At 42.9% G+C, this 19641-nt stretch overlaps 1 protein-coding gene and 1 pseudogene across 1 annotated transcript; one reads left to right on the top strand and one right to left on the bottom strand.

Annotated features, from left to right (window-relative positions):
* Nucleotides 1-3583: 3583 nt before the first annotated feature.
* On the bottom strand, nucleotides 3584-13480 carry LOC122449383 (annotated as a pseudogene).
* Nucleotides 13481-14950: 1470 nt separating this feature from the next.
* Nucleotides 14951-17812, top strand: LOC122449384 (olfactory receptor 1S1-like). Its single transcript, XM_043480891.1, has 2 exons — nucleotides 14951-14985; nucleotides 16844-17812. Exon 2 carries the CDS (start codon nucleotides 16856-16858, stop codon nucleotides 17810-17812), a length of 957 nt encoding a protein of 318 aa, XP_043336826.1. The 5' UTR covers nucleotides 14951-14985; nucleotides 16844-16855.
* The last annotated feature ends 1829 nt before the right edge of the window (nucleotides 17813-19641 follow it).

Genomic DNA, 19641 nt, shown 5'->3' on the forward strand with positions numbered 1-19641 from the left:
TTTCTTAAATTCCCTGGAAATCACTTCAGCTGAGGGAGTTGTTGCTCAGTCACTCAGTTGTGTCTGACTCTTTGCGACCCCATGGCCTGCAGCGTGCCAGTCTTCTCTGTCCTTCACCATCTCCTGGAGTTTACTCAAACTCACGTCCAACCAGTCAGTGTTGTCATTCTACCATCTCATCCTCTGCCTTCCCTTCTCCTCCTGCCTTCAATCTTTCCCAGCCCTGGGGTCTTTTCCAATGAGTCAGTTCTTCGCATCAGTTGGCCAAAGTATTGGAGTTTCGGCTTCAGCATCAGTCCTTCCAATGAATATTCAGGGTTGATTTCCATTAGGATTTATTGGTTTGATTTACTTGCAGTCCAAGGGACTCTCAAGAGTCTTCTCCAACACCATAGTTCAAAAGCATCAATTCTTCAGCACTCAACCTTCTTTATGGTTCAGCTCTCACATCCATACATGACTACAGGGAAAAAACCATAGCTTTGACTAGATAGACCTGTGTTAGCAAAGTGATGTCTCCACTTTTTAATATGCTTTCTAGGTTGGTCATAACTTTTCTTCCAAGGAGCAAGTGTCTTAACTTCATGACTGCAATCACAATCTGCAGTGATTTTGGAGCCCAAGAAAATAAAGTCTGTCATTGTTTCCATTGTTTCCCCACCTATTTGCCTTGAAGTGATGGGACTGCATGCCATGATCTTCGTTTTTTGAATGTTGAGTTTTAAGCCAACTTTTTCACTCTCCTGTTTTAACTTCATCAAGAGGCTCTTTAGTTCCTCTTCTCTTTCTGCCATAAAGGTGGTGTCATCTGCATATGTGAGGTTACTGATATTTCTCCTGGCAATCTTTATTCCAGCTTGTGCTTAATCCAGCCAAGCATTTCTCATGATGTACTCTGCACATAAGTTAAATAAGCAGGGTGACAATATATAGCCTTGACATACTCCTTTCCCAGTTTGGAATCAGTCCATTGTTCTAATTGTTGCTTCTTGACCTGCATACAGATTTCTCAGGAGGCAGGTCAGATGGTGTAGTATTCCCATCTCTTGAAAAGTTTTCTTTAGTTTGTTCAGAGCCACACAGTCAAAAGCTTTAGCATAGCCAATGAAGCAGAAGTAGATGTTTTTCCAGAATCCTCTTGCTTTTTCGATGATCCAGTGGATGTTGGCAATTTGATCTCTGGTTTGTCTGCCTTTTCTAAATCCATCTTGAACATCTGGGAGTTCTCAGATCATGTACTGTTGAAGTCTAGCTTGGAGAATTTTGAGCATTGTTTTGCTAGTTGGTGAAATGAGTGCAATTGTGTGGTAGTTTGAACATTCTTTGGCATTGCCTTTCTTTGGGATTGGAATGAAAACTGACCTTTTCCAGTTCTGTGGCCACTGCTGAGTTTTCCAGATTTGCTGGCATATTGAGTGCAGCACTTTCATAGCATCATGTTTTAGGATTTTTAATAGCCCAGCTGGAATTCCATCACCTCTGTTAGCCTTGTCTATAGTGATGCACACTTGGCTTTGCACTCCAAGATGTCTGGCTCTAGGTTACTGATCACACCATCGTGCTTATCTGGGTCATTGAAATCTTTTCTGTATAGTTCTGTGTATTCTGGGCTTCACTGGTAGCTCAATTGGTAAAGAATCCACCTGCAATGCAGGAATTCCTGGTTCAATTCCTGGGTCCGGAAGATCTGCTGGAGAAAGGATAAGCTACCCACTCCAGTATTCTTGGGTTTTCCTTGTGGCTCAAACAGTAAAGAATCTACCTGCAATGAGGGAGACATGGGTTCAATCTCTAGGTTGGGAAGATTCCCTGGAGAAGGAAACAGCTACCCACTCCATTATTCTGGCCTGGAAAATTCCATGGACAATATAGTCATGGGGTTGCAAAGAGTTGGACATGACTGAGCGACTTTCATTTCATTTCAGTTCTGTGTTTTCTTGTCACCTCTTCTTAATCTCTTTTGTTTCTGTTAGATCCATACCATTTCTGTCCTTTATAGTGCCCATCTTTGCATGAAATGTTCCCTTGGTATCTCTAATTTTCTTGAGGAGATCTCTATTGCAGCAACAATGGCTGCCTATCTCTTTGTTTGCAACTTTGTGATTAGAAGCAACAATCAGAAAGCAGGGCACAAGTTCCCAGTATTGGGAAAATAAGAGTCCTTTTTGCCAGCCTGGAATTCCATCACCTAGAGCTGCAATCTGCTCTAGGAACACAAACACAGCTGCCTGTAACACCACGAGGGGTGAGAAATGGGTCTGTAAGAGCTGAAATCAATCAAAATTTATCATCCAAATCTTCCTCTGAAGGTTGCAAGCCTTCAGAGTTCCCAAATTTTTACACCAGACAGATTCTTCCTGTGCAGTTGTTGTCTAGAGAGGCACCCATATTCCCAGTCTTTCTGCATTCTCTTCCTGCATTTTTCCAGAATCCTATCCTCTCTAACTCCTTCCTATAATAATACATGGGATTTCCTTAGGGTTTAGGATACACAGAGATAATTCAGAATAACCTCTCAAATTAAAATTCTTAATAGTCATTCTAAATAGTCATTTTTCTTGCCATATAAATTAGTATTCACAGATTCCAGTAATTAAGCCTTGGATCTTTAGGCAGGCTATTTTCAGCCTGCCACAAAATTACCTAGAAACATTTGGTTCTATTTTTGATATTTTATGTAACCTAAAATAGTTCTTAAATTAAAGAATCATTTAAAATAATAATTAGAAATGGTTCCAAGATGAGAAACATACTGACAGATATGTCATGTTTATATTTATATGAACATTCAGAATAATTTCAGTCAATTATAACTTAAATGCAGTGATTTTCTAATTAAAAATGTTTTTATTTTTTTCTCCATTTTTATTGGACTCTGGCTCTTCTATTCTTTTGGAAAATTCAATGTGAACATGTTGATTGTATAAAATGACTCAGTCAACTCAAAAAATTAACTTAATGTGCTATACTTATGAATCTATAGGTAAAATGTGAAAAAGCAAATACTTTTATTTAAAATTTATCATTTTATTTTCAATCTAGGCCACTTATAACATTTATAAGTGTTATAACACTTATTAAATTCAGCAAAAGAAATAAGTAACATTCAACTTAAATTGATGTTTTAATGCTCCAATTAATTACTTGAATTATTTAAATTAAAAAAACCAGAAACATTCCATCATATATGGCAAATTTCACACTCCCATATATATACATCCATGTGAGGCACATACAGAGACCTCTGTTCACGGGTTCATTTATGCCTCTGTTTCACATGTATCTTTAGAGTGGCATGTGGTAGAGGACATGCATATAGAACAAGTTTTTGGTCAAAAATCTCCTTGACAAAGTTTTTGACGAATTGGACACAAGATATGTTGTGCTTCATCTTCGCCATTTGCATTAAGGTATTATAAGTCTGGACATAAATTTTCCTTGAGAAGGATATGCCTTCAGGAATTTAATTCAGTGTGGCCTTTAAATGTGATTGCATACATGGAGAAGATCTGAGAAAAATAAAACAAAGTTTCCATGAATCCTGTGACATCAAAAATCACAAACCTAGAGACAATTTTGCCTACTAAAGAACCTTCTTGAATGCACTCTTGACATCTTTGTTTCTGGCCTAGAGACCACAGAATTGATCTTAGGGATGACCCTACTGTAGGACACAGATGCCATATTGTCAGTGTCCATCGAATGGCTGGAGCTGGGCTATAAGTGCATGAAAATGAGTGCCCCATAGAAGATGGAGGCTGCAGTGAGGTGGGAGTCACTGGTGGATAAAGCCTTCTGGTACCCTGCAGATGAGTGCATCTTTAGGATGGTGTAAATATGAATATAGAGGATATTAAGATCTTCACCACCCAGATAATCACAACGGTGTGATCACTCACCTAGAGCCAGACATCCTGGGATGTGAAGTCAAGTGGGCTTTAGGAAGCATCACTACAAACAAAACTAGTGGAGGTAATGGAATTACAATTGAGCTATTTCAAATCCTGAAAGATGATGCTGTGGAAGTGCTGCACTCAATATGCCAGCAAATCTGGAAAACTCAGCAGTGGCCACAGAACTGGAAAAGGTCAGTTTTCATTCCAATCCCAAAGAAAGGCAATGCCAAAGAATGTTCAAACTATCACACAGTTGCACTCATTTCACCAACTAGCAAACCAATGCTCAAAATTCTCCAAGCTAGACTTCAACAGTACATGATCTGAGAACTCCCAGATGTTCAAGATGGATTTAGAAAGGGCAGACAAACCAGAGATCAAATTGCCAACATCCACTGGCTCATTGAAAAAGCTAGAGAGTTCCAGAAAAACCTCTATTTCTGCTTTATTGACTATGCCAAAGCCTTTGACTGTGTGGATCACAATAAACTATGGAAAATTCTTAAAGAGATGGATGCCAGACCACCTGACCTGCCTCTTGAGAAACCTATATGCAGATGAGGAAGCAACAGTTAGAACTGGACATGGACCAACAGACTAGTTCCAAATAGGAAAAGGAGTATGTCAAGGCTGTATATTGTCACCATGTTTATTTAACTCACATGTAGAGTACATCATGAGAAACGCTGGGCTGGAAGAAGCACAAGCTGGAATCAAGATTGCCGGGAGAAATATCAATAACCTCAGATATGCAGATGACACCACCCTTATGGCAGAAAGTGAAGAGGAACTAAAGAGCCTCTTGATGAAAGTGAAAGAGAGGAGTGAAAAAGTTGGCTTAAAGCTCAACATTCAGAAAACTAAGATCATGGCCTATGGTCCCATCACTTCATGGCAAATAGATGGGGAAACAGTGGAAATAGTGTCAGACTTTATTTTTCTGGGCTCCAAAATCACTGCAGATGGTGATTGCAGCCATCAAATTAAAACATGTTTGCTCCTTGGAAGGAAAGTTATGACCAACCTAGATAGCATATTAAAAAGCAGAGACATGACTTTGCCAACAAAGGTCTGTCTAGTCAAGGCTATCGTTTTTCCAGTAGTCATGTATGGATGTGAGAGTTGGACTGTGAAGAAAGCTGAGCGCTGAAGAATTGATGCTTTTGAACTGTGGTGTTGGAGCAGACTCTTGAGAGTCCCTTGGACAGCAAGGAGATCCAACCAGTTCATCCTAAAGGAGATCAGTTCTGGGTGTTCATTGGAAGGACTGATGCTGAAGCTGAAACTCCAGTACTTTGGCCACCTGATGTGAAGAGTTGACTCGCTGGGAAAGACCCTGATGCTGGGAGGGATTGGGGGCAGGAGGAGAAGGGGACAACAGAGGATGAGATGGCTGGATGGCATCACCGACTCGATGGGCATGAGTTTGAGTAAACTCCGGGAGTTGGTGATGGACAGGGAGGCCTGGCGTGCTGCCATTCATGGAGTCACAAAGAGTCAGGCATGACTGAGCGACTGAACTGAACTGAAGATAACCAAGAGAGCCAAAAAGATGTTGAAGCTGGCTAGAGAAACAGGAACCATCTCACGTACATGCCTATCAGAGCAAGACAGAGCCATGAAGGCTGGAATATCACAGAAAAAGTGATGGACCATATTGGATCTACAGATAGAGAGACAGAATGTATTCCCAACATGGATGGAGGCTTTCAGGAAGCCACAAAAGTAGCAGCTATGATCAGATGTGCACACACACATAGTGTCATGGTGGTGGTGTAATTTAGGGGTTTACACACTGCTGCATAGTGATCACAGGCCACTAATGTCAAAAAGTAATTCTCCAGAGTGGCAAAGGCTGCAAAAAGAACATCTGAGCAGCACAAGCATTACAGGAGATGACCTTGTAAACTGTAAAGAGGGCTTTCCTGATGGCTCAGACAGTAAAGAATCTGCCTGCAATGCAGGGGACCTGGTTTCAAAACCTGGATTGGGAAGATCCTCTGGAGAAGGGAATGGTGACCCACTCCAGTATTCTTGCCTGGAGACTCCCATGGACAGAGGAGCCTGGTGGGCTACAGTCCATGGAGTCACAGAGTCAGACATGAGGACAAACTGTGTCACTTCTATCCTGTGGTCTATTGATGTTCTTTGGGAATCATGAGATGTCTTGTAGCAAGTGAAAGTAAGGACAAGAGGGTTAAGTGGAATTAAAATTGCAGTGAAACTGAAGTGTTTATATATCACATGCTTATTTCATTATAGCTAATACATATTTCAAGATTGTTGATATCTAACTGCAAAATTTAATACATTAATTATCTAGATTTAAAAACTTAAATTTTAAACTTTCCCAAACCAACAGAGACCTTATCTCTCTAGTTTTAAAATTTTGTATATTTGTAAACTTGTATTTGGGAAATTTAATGATTTGTTCAAGATTACTTATCTGGGATGCTCTGTCTCTGCCAATTCAGTTTTTTTTTCTATCCTAGTAAAAGCTTACACTTGTAGGGTTTCCCTTGTAGCTCAATTAGTAAAGAATCTGCCTGCAATGAAGGAGGTCCCGCTTCGATTCTTGGGTCGGGAGGATCCCCTGGAGAAGCAAATGGCAACCCACTCCAGTATTCTTGCCTGGAGAATCCCATGGACAGAAGAAACTGGCAGGCTACAGTCCATGGGGTTGCAAGAGTTGGACACGACTTAGCGACTAAGCCACCACCAAAAGCTTACACTTCATCACTCAACTACCATAACAGCTCTAGACACTTTGCACATATATCCATTGATTCATCTCAGCAATTTCTAGAAGTTGGCTAGTTTTTATTTTTATTTAAATAGTGAGGAACAAGATGGTGAGTAATTTATTCATATTTTGTTGTTGTTGTTGTTCAGTTTTGCTAAGTTGTATCCAACTCCTTGTGACCCCATGGACTGCAGCATGCCAGGCTCCCCTGTTCTTCACCATCTCCCAGAATTTGCTCAGATTCATGTGCATTCAATCTGTGATATAATCATAAATATTGATGGCAAGCCAAGTTTCTGATCCAAATAGAGTGATTTCTAAGCAAAATGATCTTAATTGAATTTAAATCAAATTGTTGTTCAGTCCCTCAGTCGTGTCGGACTCTTTGCGGCCCCACGGACTGCAGCGTGCTAGGTTTCCCTGTCCTTCACCAACTCCCTGACCTTGCTCAAACTCATGTCCATCGAGTCAGTGATGCCACCCAACCATCTCATCCTCTGTCATCCACTTTTCCTCCTGCCTTCAATCTTTCCGAGCGTCGAGGTCCTTTCCAGGGAGTCAGCTCTTCACATCAGGTGGCCAAAGTATTTAACTGTAAATAAGTAAATTTAACTGTAATTAAGTTAAATTTAAATCAAATTAAATTTAACTTAATTTAAAATTGCTCATTTGTTCCATTGGTTCAAATCCAGTGTTTGGAGTTTCACGGTGTAGTTACTGAGACTTATATACACAGTGTATGTGGGGGGATAACTTGACCAGTAGGGACTTATACAACCAGTCGAGGTGATTCTGTGGGGAAAGCATAGCATCATATATAGATCTTGGACTCTGGGATGATTTACAGATCAGCCTTACTGTTTGCTATCCAGAAATCATGAATCCTAACATAAGTCCCCTGAACCTAAAATTTTCCATCTACAAAATAAAAGTAGTTCAAGTTCAAGTTCAATTGCTCAGCTGTGTCCAACTCTTTGCCACCCCATGAATTGCAGAACGCCAGGCCTCCCTGTCCATCACCAACTCCCGAAGTTTACTCAAACTCATGCCCATTGAGTCGGTGATGCCATCCAGCCATCTCATCCTCTGTCATCTCCTTCTCCTCCTGCCCCCAACCACTCCCAGCATCAGGGTCTTTTCCAACGAGTCAATTCTTTGCATGAGGTGACCAAAGTACTGGAGTTTCAGCTTCAGCATGAGTCCTTCCAATGAACACCCAGGGCTGATCTCCTTTAGGATGGACTGGTTGGATCTCCTTGCAGTCCAAGGGACTCTCAAGAGTCTTCTCCAATACCATAGTTCAAAAGCATCAACTTTTCAGTGCTCAGCTTTCTTCACAGTCCAACTCTCACATCCATACATGAGCACTGGAAAAACCGTAGCCTTCACCAGACGGACCTTTGTTGGCAAAGTCATGTCTCTGCTTTTTAATATGCTATCTAGGTTGGTCATCACTTCCCTTCTAAGGAGTAAGTGTTTTTTCATTTCATGGCTGCAATCACCATCTGCAGTGATTTTGGAGCCCCAAAAAATAAAGTCTGACACTGTTTCCACTATGTCCCCATCTATTTCCCATAGTGAGATCTAACTCAAGGTGCTATTGAGTAATCAATGAGACATTGCATTAAAAACCAATGAGTAAACCTGTTTATCATCCCTGCTTAGTGTCAGCTATAACATTATTAGGATAGAATGATGGTTTCTACATTGATTTGGTAAGGTGGGTGCAGCATGTGGTGCTTTATGTGTGAATTGTGAAATCTTGAAGCTGCTTCTTAATTTGCCTTTTGTCACACCATAAAGTCACTGAGACTTTCTACACCCTCCAGTACTTTTCGCTCTGTTCCTGCTCCACTCATACAATTGCCTGGTTTGGTACTTTCATGTAGCCAGTTTCTTAAAAAAAAATTATTCCTTGAAAGACATATTTTAACTTGTGTTTAAAGAGTCTCCTTCTCTTAAACTCATTTTTTTTTTTTTTTTTTCAGTACGGTAATCCCATATTTGAATCACAGATGGAAGGTGAATAATTATTTGTGGCTTGCCTTTACCCTGCAGGTCTGTTTTAGCTGCAAACCTCAAGTTGTTAAATATTTTATGTGAATCTGTTCTTGTGTAGGAACAGAATTTTAATTCCTTTTATTTGAATCAGAATCCTTTGGAAAGACAGCCATTCAATGCTATCTCCTATTCTCTATCATTTTCCTCCTGAACCTTTGGCAACTTCACTTTACAAGCCTAGCCCATGAAGGCTTTATGCTCACCAAACTTAACATACATAATCATGTTATTATATACTATGTTCTGCAACAAATGCTAAGAGCTTAATATATAAAAATGTGTTTGTATGCAAGGTAGGTAGCATTCTTATTCTTATTTTACTGTTAGAGAATTGAGAATTTCTGAAGGAATGTGGTGCTCTACAATTACACAGCTGATATGAGGACGATTCAAGATTTAAACCCATTTAAAACCTAATCAAAAGCCTATATTTTTATCCACATCATTGCCAACATGGATAGCTATGCTAGAAATATTAAAAATAAAATTCTGGGATAATATTAAAATGAAATTTGAATCTTACTAATTTGCTTTGGTCTCTTCTGTAATTTAAAGAAGGGTCATATAACTCTCCTTTTTTCCCCTTTGCCTCTAATAAGAGGCTCACATATAGTGAACAAGATGAAATTAGTACCTAATCAGAGCATTACCTATTTTTTTCAATAATCTTTTTAGAGGAACATCATGATAATGTTTCTAAGTATCACCTAACTTCCTACTGATAGAAGTTTTGATGTTTAATATGCAGCTTTTTAAAAGAAAACTCCTGAATGTTTAAACAATTGTTCAAAATATCTATTAATATATCTGTGCTTAGTAAATCATTGGATGTAGCTGCCACATTGCTTTTGCATGAATTACAGTTTTCACTGAACGTGTATAATGCAGTAAAGTATCTTCCTGACAGTGCAAGAGACATGAGTTCAATCCTTGGATCAGAAAGGTCCCTGGAGAAGGGAATGGCAACCCACTCCAGTATTCTTGACTGGAAAAATCCCATGGAGTCTGGTGGGCTACAGTCCATGAGGATGCAAAGGATTGGATGCAACTTAGTTACTAAACAACAGCAATTGAGTGTAGAAGCTTACCTTACTGCTTGAAAACAAGCAGCAGCCAATCCTGAAGAGCTGTTTGGAATAAAGAATCCAGCCATGGAATAAAGCATAAATACTGCTAGGGAAGCTCTGTCAAGTGGTGTTCAAAGATGTCAAGGTCTCTAAGTCAGGAAATAATAGTGTAAACTGTGTTAATATGGATTCAAGTTCAGAATTCTCCATGCATTCTTTCTGTGCTCTTGGAGAAATCATTCACTTCTTCATTTGTAAAATAAATGTAATAGAATTACTTTCCCTCCCAAATCCATAGAATTGTGTTTGTAAATAGCAAATAAAGAAATGTCTATAAAATAACTTGAGAGGAGGGTTTGTAGTTTTAATATAATTAAATTATAGAGAATATAAGTAAAGCTTAGTATATTTACTCAATTTCATTTTTACCTTGAAGTGTTTCCTCGGCTATGGCTATAGGGTCATAGGAAATCTTAATAGCCAGAAGAAGACCTGCATGTACAAACAACTATTAACATTTAGATGAATACAGGGTGATCACAGAGCTTAGGACCACAGTCTGGTTCCTCTAAAGGGAGGTCATCCAGAGTCAAGTTGGATTTCAGAAGCTAATGCATGGGAACCAGGAGTGACTTAGAGAGACACGGTGCTCTCAGGGGCTGGCTGCGTGAGAACGTCTGCAGTGCTTCTTCCTACTTTTCTAGGAAGAAGTAATTAGACTATCTGTGGGGACCACATTGGATATTTTGAGTGTGTACGTGTTTTTTTTTGTTGTTGTTGTTACTTTATATTGTTTTCATTTTTAATTAGCACATAATTTTCAAACAGTAAGATGTATACTTTTTACTGTATAACTGTAAGAATCTAATCAAATGTAGAGTCGGGTAACCACTACTACAGTCAACCACTATTAATTTCCCTGAGTTTCTTTGCAGTTAACTCAGTCACCAACCCATTGACCCTTATAACCCATAATTTTTCCACATAATTTTGCCTTTGCGAGTGTGTCCTTAACTAGAATCATAGAATATGCAGTCTTTGTGACCTCTTCCACTTGGAATAATTCAGTTTGAGGTCCATCTATATTGTTACTTGATATCTATAGTAGAACATTTAAATTGCAGAGTAGAATTCCATAATATAAATTTTATGCAGTGGTTTTGTTGTTGTTTTTCCCTTCCTCATGTGAGGACCTTTGTGTTGTTTCCAATACTTGGTGATTGATTATAAAGAAAGCTGGCCTAAAGTTTGGCTAAACTTTTGTATGTGTGAACAAAGGCTTTATTTTGGTGAATTCCTTCACTCATGGCTCATACTGTGGTGCTGGGGTCCAGCCCTGGCAGGACCCAGGGGGTACACTCAGGATGAACGGCGTCAGCGAGGCAAGATACGTGAGACCAGCCTTGATGGGGCCAAGTCTGCGAGGGAGAGAGAGAGAAAGAGAGACAGAGACAGAGACAGAGAGAGAGAGAAACCAGACCGGGGCGGGGGCGGGGGGGGGGTGCAGCAGAGTCTGGCAAATCTTTATTTTTTTACCGTAGCTTTTATATTCTAAGTTAGTACATTTTTAAGGGGAAGATAGTTTAATATTACGTTGGCTCATCCTTCATGAAACCAGGGTGTTTTCTGCATACTTCTTTGTTTATGAGGGTCTTGTACATTATCTTCTGGCCTCAGGGCCTACTGGCATTTTATGACCTATGTGAATGCAAAACTGTTTTCTGTAATCTATTCTTTAATGAACACAAAGGTTAGTCCTCTTGCAGAAGTTATCAGTTAAATTTATCTAAAAGGTTTACAACACAAAGACTCTGCAGCTCCAGTGAGGCAGCCCCTGTTTAGCATTACTGGTTAAAATTAACAATTCTGAACTCTTAGTTTTCTAAATCTTTAACTATAACCACTTTTAGAATAATATTTTTGTGTTCTCTAATAGGGCTTCCTCACACCCGAAGGGCTCTGTGCCTATTAGGGCCTTTATGTGATCAGGCCTTTATGCTGTTTATGATTAAGGTGTTGTGAGCAGTCATGTGCCTTAGTACGCATTTGCCAAGCAGGCTAGAATGCCAGCAAAGGGGTCTAAATTGAAACACTCCTTTCATCCTGGATAATCTTATAGGATACGATAGTCCAGCGGACATATTAAGTAAAGTTCTAAGTTGATTCTGTTTGGAAAGAGATCGGGGAAGGCCTTCTACCCGTGTCACAGAAATTAGGGAGTAGTCTAATATAGCAAGCATCAGAAAGACAGAGATCATTTTTAAGGTGAGCGCTGGGGCAGCTTTTCGAAATTCCTGAAGTCCTGATCTGCCTTGCTTGTCAGGTCTTCTCACGACCTTGTCATGGGTGGGATCTCATGTGCTGGCTCCCGGCACTGTGGCGGAGCTAGGGGAAAATTCTGGGTTCCCCAGAAAACCATCTAGACCTGCCACACTCTGAGCCCCGAGTGAGGGCATCTACGGAGTGATGGTGGCAGAAGGGGAAGACCACTGGTGGAGGGAGGGAGCACCAGCCACAGACAGGAGGACTGTGATATTTTCTGATGACATTTTGGACTTAATTTTGCAGGAGATCAAGACTTGCCACCACTCTGGGAGGGTCTCAACAAGGATGATATTCACCCTCAAGAGGGTAAAAGTTAGTCCGTCAGGGGTGAAAAAAAATCAGACATTTTAATGGTTTGTGCCTTCCTAAAACTCAACCCTATCTGACAAAATCTTATGTCATCATGTTTAATTTCATGGGAGATGGAGAGAAGCGAGACTAAAGGATCTATAAAGGCTCCTTAAGGACATGCCTGGGCAATAATGGATAAAAGAATGAGAAGCCTTGCTCTAGACTAACTGGGCTTGAACTTCCCTTCTCAGAGTATTTTCATTGTTTGGCAAAAATTATACTAGAGAACTGGAGATAATGAAAGGATGTGAATAGATATGAGTAGCACAGGAGTTGGGTGGTGTTGGACACAAACCTTATATTACTTTCTTCTTTCTAATGACATAGTTCACCTCTGGAACTCTGCTAGCTCTTTCCAAGCTCTCTAGCTGGCTGATACCTGCATTAAACCTATATGCCCAGCATGCCCAGGCAGAGCTTCCCTCAGCTTCTGAACTCAAAAGGTCTTCTTGTGGAATATGATTCCTAACTTCCCGCGTGGCCACCAAGGGGACAGATGATGCAACTTGAAAGTTTGAGAGTGTCAGCCCCCCCCCCCCCCACCCGGGATGGATGTTGACTGATGGGAAGCAAGAGATGAAAAGGAACAGGGCATGTAAGTGTCCATTTCTTCTCACCCTGGACTGATCCTAGCTAGGATTTCTCCTTCCAGAAGAGTATGTTGACTGAATATATCTAATGAGACCATGTTCTTGTGAACAATCACCCTTGCAACAGCGCCTTTCATTGCACTGTGTTGCATCTAGCCTAGCCTCTGCACCCTCTATTGTCCTCCTCCTTAAATCCCTGGGATTTCATCTTCCCAATAAAATATCAAGACTTAAATTCTTCCTTCAGGCTCTAGAACTGAGAAGACCTGTGATGAGATCGTAGTTATCATAGTCCCTCTGGGCTGCTATAACAAAATGCCATAAATCGGGTGGCTTATAAACAACAGAAATTTATTGCTTACAGCGCTGGAGGCTAGAAGTCCAAGACCAAGACTCCAGCAATTCAATGTCTGGTGAGAGCCTGCCTCCTGGTTCGTGGACTGCCATTTTTTGATTATATCATCCCAAAGTGGAAAGGGAGCTTTTTCAGACCTCATTTATAAGGATGCTAATCCCATTCCTGAGGGCTCTGTCCCCATGACCTAATCAACTTCCAAGACTATACCTCCTAGTGCCATCACCTGGGGTCATGTTTCAGCATACTAATTTTAAGGGGACACAAATATTCAGACCATAGCAGTAGTAGGAGAAGGAACTCAAAAATATGCCTCATGGACAAGTCATAGAAATAAGGATTCTGGCTCCACACACATTTCTTTCCTAGTCATGACCAGACAGATAGATAGACAGAACAATTTGCCTTTTTTTCTCCCTTACTCAGTTATTTTAAATATTAGTCACAAATATCTATACAGTTAGTCCGTGGGTTACACTGATTCCTGTTGAGGAGGAGGTGACTCTTCTTGGTTTGGGTGAGAAGTAGCTGTACTAGATTATGAAGCATGTGTAGTGATTAGAAGTAGGAGTCGATTAATTCTGGTTGTCTTTCTGGCTATCTGAGCTTCCCCGGTGGCCCAGACAGTAAAGAATCTGCCTGAAACGCAGGAGACCCAGGTTCCATCCCTGGGTCAGGAAGATGCCCTGGAGAAGGGAATGGCAACGCACTCCAATATTCTTGCCTGGAGAATCCCATGGATGGAGTAGCCTGGTGGGCTACAGTCCATGGGGGTCACGAAGAGTCGGACACAACTGAGCAACTTTCACTTTCACTGTATACACAGCCTTCCTTTTTCCTGTCTATTTCAGGGTCTATATTTCCTGCCTTCCCAGTGTATCTGTGAACAACCAAAGATCATTGCAATATGTTTCCTTTCAACATTAAAAACCCAGAGTTTACTTCTTTAGTTTACAACTACGAGCTCCAAGGGCCAAATCGCTGGGTCTCCCGATTCCCTTCCAACACTGACATCCACTCAAGTGGGAAGGAGACTGTAGTCTACCCCCTTCCACGAGAGATGGTGTCTCTTTGGAGTCATAATCCCTAGTGCAGGAATTACAGTTGGCTCTTGAGGTATTTACTGTTTTTGCTCTACTTGTCACTAGCTAGAAAGCAGAGAAGGAACTCTCAAAATTCTTACCATCTATCTCGCTAGGAACATAAGACATGCAGCAAATAATTCACTTGCTACCAAAGGTAGTAAGCGACTAAGTTACAAACAGGGAATCACAGGTGGGAAGAGGCACCTGAAGACAGACAAAAATGCTGAGCAGCCTATCTATTCCCGGTAGACCTCACTGAGCCTGGGATCTGAAAACAACCACCTGTCCTGAGGAAAACCCTTCAGAGACACTGTCCCCAGGGATTTAGAAGTAGCTCATTGTCCCACGTGAGCCCGGCGCCGTGACTGTATCAGCGCTGCGCTTGGGGAAAGAGCCTGGTTCTGGGAAGAACACGGGACCTGCTGTCTGTCTCCCCCGCAGCCCTGCCCCCAACAAGCTAAGCTGCTGGTCTAGAGCCCAGCGGCGTCCTGAGGTCCGAGCCTCTTCCAGAGGTGAGCCCGGTTAGACTGCAGCGTTGCTGCTCTCGACTAGTTAGGCAGGGGCCCCAGGGACTCGGGGCGGGTTTTGTAGGACTTCTGGTGGCAGGACAGGTAGGGCAGGAAGGGGAGGTTAGAGATCGTCGCTCAAAATACACACTTGCTCATGCTAGTCAAGCGCAAACCAGCCTAGGGTTTCACCCTCCCGGGCCCCTCGAAGGCTGCTCCGTGTCTGGCCCCGAGGTTGGGTAGAGATGCCTGCTGCTCCTCTGTCTCTCTTTAGTTTGGCCTCAGCACCTCCACTCTAAGTTTCTCTCTCTGTCTCTCTCGTCTGTAAGTCACGCTTCATGGGGGCAATGAAACCCCGGACCTCCTACTCCAGTCTTCACTGCCTTCAGTTTTCCAGAATCCTGGGGTCAAGAATTGATTTTCTTCTGGCTCCTTCATGGAAAGAAAACCTACATGGAGACTTGGCTCTCCCTAATCTTTGAGGGACAAAGATTTTGGAAATAACAGCGGAGAGAGAGAAAACCGAGAGGGAGAGAATACCAGGAGAGCAGAAAGGTGAGACCCGTGCCTCTCGGCTCTCAAGCCGATTTTCTTCCCAATAGTCACATCCCTGCCCCGGGTAGCACCTTGGGAGGTTCTTATCATTTTCTGATCACTTTTAGCCTGTAAAAATAAGTTTTAACTTGAAACTAAAGACTCACTTCCAGGTGGCCAAAAGCCCAGCCCAGTTAGAAACTTCAGTTTCACGTCCTTCGCAGCCTGCATCCTCCCTTCTGAGACGAGTCAGCTCTGCGGCTTGGGGTGTGGCGCCGGGAGCCGTAAGGAGAAGACAGGCAGTGGAAAGGGGGCATCTTCTCTCTGCTGCCGTGGAGTACTCGGGGGTGGTGAGTTGTGGGTGGCAGGCCTGCTCCATCGTGAGAACACTTGGGATTCTTCAGAGGCCTTTCAGGGACTGCTCCACGAAGCATTTCCTTGACAAGGGTGATGAGTTTTCTCCCTGATCTCTCTCTGACTGCCGTTTCCTAAGACAGCCCCTCCCTGACCCCTTATTCTATAACCTCCTCTACCCCAAAAGGCTCCTTCCTGGTTGGAGTCCCAACAAGGAGGCTTGAGCTCAATGATTTCCTGCAGCCACCACTTGGCCTGTGGGCAAGTCACGCTGTGTCCCGTGTGAGGATAGATGCAGGATGGTCCTGCCATATAAGCAGTGAGCAGATCCACTGTGCTTCCCATCTTCCGACAGAGAGGAAATTCCAAGAGTTTAGGTTTTCACATGTCCCCTAAACCTTCTCCATTCACCTAACATCTAACCACAAACGAAGTAAATTTTTGGTCTCCCTTTCTTGTACACCTTCTCCAAGAACAGTTCTTTTGGGGTTGGCCCCTGAATTATTCTAATGAGCATACCTAACACTCAGTTGGCTAGTCCCCAAACTCGTTACTTTAATGACTCTTCAAAAGGATGCAGGTGAATAGTGGGAAAGGTCTTGGGACCAGTTAGTTCATTTTTAAGTAATTCCTTCAGAGTTATCTAACATCTTTAGAGAATGGAACATACCTCATATATTGTCCTCAGTTCAGGGCTTGTCACTAATTTGGAGCCAACTGTAAAAGTCACTTTCCGAACCATGTTAGAGTTTAAGACATATTCATCGGGAAATATCTATCATGTCCCCAACTTTTCTTTCTAAGGCATTTCTTGAGTCTCTGCACTGCTAACGGAGTTCCTTATTAAATAATCTTTCTCCATCCTTCATTCCCTTTCAGCCTAGAGGGAGTGTCTACCTCCCTGCCATGACCCCAGTTGAATGGCCCCACACTGGGTTTTCACGTGGGGGTGAAGACTTTGTGGTCCTTTCTCCAGATCAGCAGAAATATGCATGAAGGAAACCAAACGAGCTTCTCCGAATTTCTCCTCCTGGGACTCTCCAGCCAACCTGGGCAGCAGGAGCTCCTCTTTGCACTTTTCCTGGCTATGTACCTGGTCACCGTGGTGGGGAACGCGCTTATCGTTACGGCCATCGGCTTGGACCCTTACCTTCACACCCCCATGTACCTCTTCCTCGCCAACCTATCCTTGGCTGATATTTCCTCCATTTCCACCTCAGTCCCCAAAATGCTGATGGATATTCAGACCAAGAGTCCATCCATCTCCTATGAGAGCTGCATCACACAGATGTATTTCTCCATTGTCTTTGTTGTCACTGACAACTTCCTCTTGGGGGTCATGGCCTGCGACCGCTTTGTGGCCATCTGCCACCCTCTGAACTACACGACCATCATGGGACCCAGGCTCTGCCTTTGGCTGACCGCCACCCCCTGGGCCCTCAGTAATGCCGTCGCCCTAACACACGCCCTTCTGCTCCTCCGGTCGGTCTTCTGTGACGGCCACGCTCTCCCGCACTTCTTCTGTGACTTGGCCCCGCTGCTCAGGCTGTCCTGCTCAGACACGGCGGTCAACGAGCTCATGCTCTTTGTCGTGGGCTCATCGGTCGTCACCCTGCCCTTCGCCCTCATCCTCGTCTCCTACGCCTGCATCACCAGGGCTGTCCTGAGACTCTCACGCCCCGAGGGGCGGTGGAAAGCCTTCTCCACCTGTGGCTCTCACCTGACAGTCGTGTTCCTCTTCTACGGGACCATCGTAGGGGTCTACTTCTTCCCCTCGTCCTCTGACCCTGACAACAGAGACAAGATCGGGGCGCTGCTGTTCACCGTGGTGACCCCCATGATGAACCCCTTCATCTACAGCCTGAGGAACAAGGACATGAAAGGGGCCCTGAGGAGACTCCTCTGTGGGAAAAAGGGTTCTCCCTGTGATGCCCTGAGCATCTGAATTCCTTTTGTCCCCGCTGCAAAATGGATGATTCTGCTCAGAGTCCATAGCATAGACAGGATGGTTTAACTTTTGATGAGCTTTCAGAAATCTGCTTCCTATTCCAGTCACTGCGGGGCTGGGGCTTTTCCACACCACACTGGTCTTGGAAACAAAGTGCCTTATGCCCATGGTGACTCACAACAGTAACATACATTATTGATTATCATTTATGCAACTAGAGAGTTCTGTGAAAATTGTTCATAACTTAGACAATAAGAAGTGCATGTACTACCTATAGTTTAGCTACTGCATCTTTGAGGACAATTGTTACCAATTCCTTCAAACTACATTGCTAAAAAGCAGGTGTAAAATCCACCTGCTTTTCTATGGGTTACCAAACATCCTCTTAACATCCTTCCTCAAGTACCTCAAAATCCACCCTGGCCCATAGCTCCAATAGGAGCCGTCACGACCTCTGCTCTCTTTATTCCATGTGGGCCAGCATAAGACCTAGATTTGTGCTCGAGAGGCTTCGGATCTGACCCGAGTCTGCTGCTAACTCACTGTGTGACAAGCCGTGTTACTAACCTGCAAAATGACAAGTGATCTAATAAGAACAAGTAAGGTGTGTATCGCTAAAATCCACTCATGTAAAACTGAATATGCAGAAGGAGATGCCTGGGAGGAGAGTCAGCAAGACATTAACAGCGGCCATGGCAGGCTATGTTTTCCAAGAATGGACGCGACAACATTTCCGTCCCATGTGCTCTTGAAGGACTGGCCACTTCCTCATCAAGAGGTGGAGTCTGAGGCCCTCCCCTGAACCCGCAGGACTGTGGGGGTGGCTTTGACCAACAGAGGATCCCAGAGTGGTGCTGCGTGATCCCCGAGGCTCTTAGAAAACCCAGCACACGTTCCTGTAGCCCTCCCTCAAGAATGCACTCTGGGGCCTGAATTAGCATTGAAGAAGTCCCTCTATTCTGAGGTCGCCCTGCTGGAGAGACCAGAGAGTCAGAGAGAGATGCGCAGGGTGGACCAGGTGTTCCAACCAACAAGGCTTTGAGCTTTCCTGCCAGGCACCCGCCACGCGAGGGAGTGAAACTCCTGCTGATCCCAGCCTCAGCTCTGATGGCAAAAATGTCGTTGCATTTCACAGCTCTGAGTGAAAATTGCCTGGTTGCTTTCAGTCAACTCCTAGAACTCTGAGACACAACAATCAAATGACTACTATTATTTTAAGCCCCTTACACTTGGGGTTTGTTATATAGCAGCATGTAACCAAAGTGGTGGTTCTGTTTCATGGAGTAGAGTGATTAATACTATATCTGATAATATCGTTTTAACATTTTATAGTGACTCTTACTCTAGGAAGAACAAAAGCACTTTTTAAATTTAATTTTAAGGAATAAAGGCTGTCTTGCCCACTAAACCATCATGCCAGAATCTTCTACGTTGCATAACGTCAGTTAGGCAGAGCTATAACTTTCTCTCTTTATTGTGATTTCATTGAGCCCATATTTGATAGGATAAGAACCATGATGGTCAGACCTCGATCATTTGGTTTGAATTGGGCCTCGTCCCTGTGGACCTGAGCTGGACCTCTATTACCTCTGCCTTACAGATCCTACAGAAGGTGCATTCATTCTAAGATATCACTCCATCTGCAGTGAGTAATGGAGAAGCTGGGTTGGTTAGAAATAGACTTAAATGCAGGTTGGGAGTTTGCCTGAGAAATTAAATTAAGATCAAGTTTGGGACACAAAAGACAACTAATTAAGAAGATAGGGAATCACAAATTTTTATGAAAACCTTGGCAATTTTTACAGAACAAAGACATAAATCTGTAC

Source organism: Cervus canadensis, chromosome 11, assembly GCF_019320065.1.
Source record: "Cervus canadensis isolate Bull #8, Minnesota chromosome 11, ASM1932006v1, whole genome shotgun sequence".
Taxonomy (NCBI): Eukaryota; Metazoa; Chordata; class Mammalia; order Artiodactyla; family Cervidae; genus Cervus; species Cervus canadensis.

Excerpts from the sequence above, each read along its gene's own strand:
- LOC122449384 (XM_043480891.1), top strand. The coding sequence starts at position 16,856 with ATGCATGAAGGAAACCAAACGAGCTTCTCCGAATTTCTCCTCCTGGGA.